Source organism: Leptosomus discolor, chromosome 26, assembly GCF_034619465.1.
Source record: "Leptosomus discolor isolate bLepDis1 chromosome 26, bLepDis1.hap2, whole genome shotgun sequence".
NCBI classification, from domain to species: domain Eukaryota; kingdom Metazoa; phylum Chordata; class Aves; order Leptosomiformes; family Leptosomidae; genus Leptosomus; species Leptosomus discolor.
This window is the reverse complement of record NC_141416.1, coordinates 1,446,199-1,451,521: the sequence shown is the minus strand read 5'-3', so window position 1 is coordinate 1,451,521 and position 5,323 is coordinate 1,446,199. Positions and strand designations below refer to the sequence as shown.

Sequence of the window (5,323 nt, the reverse complement as noted above, 5' to 3'; positions counted from 1 at the left end):
GTGACGCGGCGGTACTCGGGCGCGAAGCACTGCTGGAAGTTGCTCCAGACCTACCGGGGGGGGGGGGGGGAGGGGGGACACACACGACAGGAGGGGTGACGAGGGGATGTGGAGGGGGAGCGGGTCCACCCCGGGGCAGGATCCGGCCGATCCTCACCTGCTGCGAGAGGTTGAGGAAGCGGACGAGCCAGCGCCGGTACCACGTGCCCGTGTCCGACTGGATCTCGATGAGCTCGTCCTCCCGCTTGATCGTCTTGATGTGGGTGACCTGGGGGGTGGCAGCGGGGGGAGGGACACACACACACACACACGGTGAAACCCTTTGGGGACACTGGGAAGCACCAGCCTCAGCCAAGGCTCCCAGGTGAGACCCGTCCCGCACCTCGTGCCTCAGTTTCCCCACCTCGTGCCTCAGTTTCCCCATCTGCTGAAGCAGGGCTGATCCCCTCCGGGCCAGGCTTTTCCCGGAATTTGCAGCCCCTTGCTCCGCCAGGAGCCCTCCCCCCCCCCCCCCCACCCCGGGGTGCTGGGTGCCCAGAGGCTCAGCCCTGGGGTGGGGGGGACACCTTACCGAGAAGACCCTCTCGGGGTGGCCCTTGGCTCGCATGTTGGTGTCGTGGACCTGCTTCAGCACCATCCAGGCCTCGTCGTGCTTGCCGTTCTGCGCGGCAGAGCCCGGGCTCACCCCGGGACCCAGCCTGCCCCCGTCCCTCCACCCACTTGGGGGTCCCTGCCCAGGTCCCACCACCCACTTGAGGGTCCCTGCGTGGGTCCCCCCCCATCTCCATCACCCACTTGAGGGTCCCTGCGTGGGTCCCACCACCCACTTGGGGGTCCCTGCGTGGGTTCCATCACCCACGTAGTGGTCCCTGCCCAGGTCCCCCCATCTCCATCACCCACTCAGGGTCCCTACCCAGGTCCCACCACCCACTTGGGGGGTCCCTGAGTGGGTCCTATCACCCACTCATGGTCATGACCCATGTCCCTCCACCCACTTGGGGGTCCCTGCGTGGGTCCCCTCATCTCCATCACCCACTCAGGGTCCCTACCCAGGTCCCTCCACCCACTTGGGGGTCCCTGCGTGGGTCCCCTCATCTCCATCACCCACTCAGGGTCCCTACCCAGGTCCCTCCACCCACTTGGGGGTCCCTGCATGGGTCCCACCACCCACTTGAGGGTCCCTGCCCAGGTCCCCCCATCTCCATCACCCACTCAGGGTCCCTGCCCAGCTCCCCACCATCCCACCACCTACTCGGGGGTGTCCCTGCTTGCACCCCCACCCCCCCCCCCCCCCAGGATACGGCCCTGTCTCCTCCCCCCGGGGGTCCGCTCACCTCCAGGAAGAAGCGGGGGCTCTCGGGCATGGTGGTGAGCGCCCCGATGGCGAAGACCGAGGGGAAGGCGCAGACCAGGACGAAGACCCTCCAGCTGTGGAACTGGTACGCCGAGCCCATCTGGAAGCTCCAGCCTACGGCGATGGAAGAGGAGGTGGTGGCGGTGCCGAGACCCCCCCAAACTCACCGCACCGCTCCGGGGCCGGGGGGGGGGGGGGGCTCTTACCGTAGTGGGGGATGATGGCCCAAGCCATGGCGGAGGCGTAGATGCCCCCGATCATCCAGAACATGCAGAGCCAGCTCAGGTGCTCCCCGCGCTTCTCCTGCGCCAGGAACTCCGAGAAGTAGGAGAAGACGATGGGGATGGAGCCGCCGATGCTGGGGGGACACACACACACACACACGGAGGGCAGAACGGCGTCACCGCCTGCCCCCACCAGCCCCACCGCCGCGGCAAACTTTTGGGGAGGGGGTTCGGCACGGCGAGAGGGAGCTCAGCCCCCTAAGGATGGGGGCGGGGGGGCTCGGATGCCTGGGACCCCCTACGCGGTGCCGTGGCCCCCCCCCCCCCTTACCCCACGCCCGAGAGGAGGCGGCAGAAGAGGAAGGTGCCGTAGCCTTGGACGAAGGAGGAGAAGAAGGCGAAGACGCTGTTGACGGAGAGGGAGATGAGGAGGCACTGCCTTCGGCCCAGGCGGTCGGCCAGCCCGCCCCACAGGAAGGCGCCCACCATCATGCCCAGGTACACGATGAGCCCTGGGGTGGGGGGACACGGAGGAAGGGGGGGGGACACACACACGGTGCCATCAGTCCTGGGGGACCCAGGGACCTGCACCCCGAGTGACTTGGTGGTGGGGGATGGGGCTGGGGCTGGGGGGCCATGGGGGTGGTGGTGACCCCTGGCCACCAACGCCTGGGTCCCCTCGTGGGGAGGGGGACACACACACACACACACACACATCGACCCCCAGGTATGAGCGAGGGGGTGGAGGGCGGACGGCTGGGCTGTCCCCCCCTGCTCCGCGCAGGGACCGTGGGATGCGGGGTGGGCAGAGATGCCCCCCCAGTCCCCACAGCCCCCCCATACCCTCCTCATCCGGCCCCTACTCCTGCCCTGAGTTTGCCAGGTCTCAGGGAAGGGGGAGACTGGGAACACTGGGATTTGGCGGGGGTGTGGGGGGGGGGGGTGCTGGGCTGCAGCGGCCACCCCAGAGAAGGGGGGGGGGCGGGGGGGGGGGATGCGCCGCAGTGCGGCCAACGCAGCCGCCCGCAGCCCCCCCAGACCCGCGCTCAGCAGCCCCTTATCAGCGCCGGGCAGGAGGGAGGGGGGGGGCTCTGGCTGCAGCGGGGAGATAAGCTGGGGGGGCTGCGGGGCCGGGGGGGCTGCGGGGCCGGGGGGGGCTGCGGGGCCGGGGGGACCGTGAGTCACAGCCCGACTGCGCAGCGGCGTTCACCCCCCCCCCGGGCCCCCCCTCCCCATTGCTCAGGAGGAGGAGGAGGATGGTGAGAGCCTGATGCCCTGGGGGGGCGAAGGGGGGGGTGTCCCATCACTCACCCCCCCCCCCTCATGTCCCTCCTTGTCCCCACATCTCCTCCTGGCCCCCTAACATCTCACTCTGCATCTTCAGGCTCCCCCCCAAACCCCAGATCCCCACGGCCCCCTCCCCCCCCCCCCGTATCTTCTTGTGGCCCTCCCACACCTCGTGGTGTCCCCCCCCCCATCCCACGTCCCCCCACATCCCCCGTGTCCCCCTGCACCCCCATATCTCCTTGTGTCCCTCCACAGCGACATCCCCCACGGTGCCTGTGTCCCCCCACACCCACCTCTCCCTCTGACCAGCCATCTCCCCCCCACTTTCGCATGTCCCCCTGTCCCCCCTGTGCCTCCTGTCCCCCCCATGTCCTTCCACACCCCTGCAGCTCCCAGGACCCCCCGTGTCCCCCTACACCCCTCTCTCTGCTCATGTTCCCCCACATCCACACCTGCTTGTGTCTCCCCACATCTCCCCAGGTCCCTCTGTCACTCCTGTGTCCCCCCATATCTGCCATCTGCTCCTGTCCCCCCATATCCCCCGTCTGCTCAGGTCCTCCGTACCCCTGTCCCTCCACGTCCCCACCTGCCCATGTCCCCCCATCTCCCCTAAGTCTTTCCACGTCCCCATCTGCTTGTCTCTCCCCACATCTCCCCACGTCCCCCTATGCCTCCTGTCCCCCCATATCCCACGTGTCCCCCCATATCCCCTGCCCACTCACATTCCTCGTACCAGTGTCCCTCTACGTCCTTCCGTATCCCCATCTGCTCACGTCCTGCCACATCCCCAAAACCACCACATCCCCCCCAAGTCCCGTACGTCCTTCCATGTCCCCATCTCCTCGTCTCTCCCCGTGTCCCCCAGTCCCTCCTGTGTCCCTCTGCATCCCCCCCACTCTGCTCGTGTCACCCCGTATCCTCTGTCTGCTCATGTCCCCCGTACCCTCTGCGTCCCTTCACCTCCCCACCTGCTCGGGTGCCCCCACTTCCCTCGTCTCTCCGTGTCCCCCTCCCCATACCCCTCCCCATCCCCCATCTCCCAGTGCCCCCCGCCACGCCCCCCCCCCCCCCCCCATCCCCTCCTCACCCAGCATGCCCTTGTTGGAGTCGGAGAGGCACATGTCCTTCTCGGCGCTGGGCAGGACGAAGCCCACCACGAAGACCTCCACGCCGTCGGCCATGAGGGCCAGTCCCAGGACGAAGTAGAGGGTCCACTGGAAGCGGCCGTGGCCGCACTCCTGCAGGATGAGCTCGTACTGCTGCGCCAGCTCCTCCTTGTCCTTCCGCCGCTGCCCCTCGCTGTCATCGAAGGCGCCGACGGCCGCCTCGGCCCCCAGGCGCTCCCCGGTTTTCAGCGAGTCTTGCCGGGGGATGCCCTGGTACTCGCCCTCGTAGATCTCGTCCTCCTCGTCGTGGCCCTCGGTGGCATCGCTGGAAGCCCCCTCCTCTTCGTTGGCCCCCTCGCCTCCCCGGTAGTAGCCGTCCTGGGGCGCGTAGTCTTCGTCGTCCTCCTCTTCCTCGAAGCGGGAGTAGGAGCGCTTGGTGTACTCGTCCTGCACGCGGTCCATGCCCTTGCTCACCTTCTTGGCCGCGTGTTTCTTCACCTCCTTGGCGATGTCCTTGGCGCCCCGGATGAACGCCGTCCGGTCTCGGAAGCTCTCATCCATGGTGCCGGTGGGATCGGCCGGGACGCCGGGGAGGGGGGGGGGTGGCGGTGGTGGGGGTGGGGGTGTCTCTGCGTCAAGGGGCTGCGCCCTCAAGCCCGGGGGCCGCGGTGGGATGCGGGGAGACGGGCGACGGCGCTACCCATCCGTGTGGCACCGGCTGGGAGGGGGAGGACCCCGGACGCCGGCCCAGACCTGAGGAGCCCAGACACAAGCAGGGACCGTTTTAGGGTGGGAACGGCCCCATATCCCGCCCCCTCACCCTGGTGGGCTCCCCCCACCACCACCAGCACCCATGGCACTTTTCCCCATCTCGAGGATTTGGGGCACCCCATGGCGAGGTGGCGGGGGGCTCCCGGGTGCAGCGAGCCCAGCTCGGAGCCAGGCACTTGCCATGGTGGCCGGGATGGGGACAGCTCTGGGGGACACCGGGTCCGTGCCAGCCCCTGCCCCATGCTCAGGTGCCGTCTCCCCTGGCTTGGAGGATCAAAGCTCTCACGGGTGCCCACGTCTCCGTGGGACTGAGACACCCATTGACCCCCGGGTGGGATCCACGGTGGATTCTCCAGTGCCCAGGAACGTGGCCCGAGCACAGGCTGCGGCGCTCGTTTGCCTCCTGCCGCCTCTTTCCCCCATCGGAACCGAAACCCACCGGCATCCCGGAATAAATCAATCCACGGGAGAAGGGAGCGCGGACCCCCGGGGGGGGGGGGGGTCGAGACAGCGAGAGGGAGGACGGAGCCACGCGGAGGGGGATGGCCCACGTCTCCCCTGCCATCGCAAAGCCACCCGCC

General features: G+C 68.8%; 1 protein-coding gene across 1 annotated transcript in view; it reads right to left on the bottom strand.

Moving 5' to 3' along the window:
- Window positions 1-4,532, bottom strand: part of SV2A (synaptic vesicle glycoprotein 2A) — a 5,256-nt gene extending 724 nt beyond the window's left edge. Inside the window, exons 1-7 of the mRNA XM_086478231.1 lie at window positions 3,953-4,532; window positions 1,910-2,090; window positions 1,561-1,712; window positions 1,335-1,468; window positions 572-661; window positions 158-268; window positions 6-50 (exon numbers count right to left, since the gene is read on the bottom strand). Coding sequence (XP_086334357.1) covers window positions 6-50; window positions 158-268; window positions 572-661; window positions 1,335-1,468; window positions 1,561-1,712; window positions 1,910-2,090; window positions 3,953-4,532 — 1,293 coding nt within the window. The remainder of the gene's footprint in view (window positions 1-5; window positions 51-157; window positions 269-571; window positions 662-1,334; window positions 1,469-1,560; window positions 1,713-1,909; window positions 2,091-3,952) is intronic.
- Window positions 4,533-5,323: the final 791 nt, after the last annotated feature.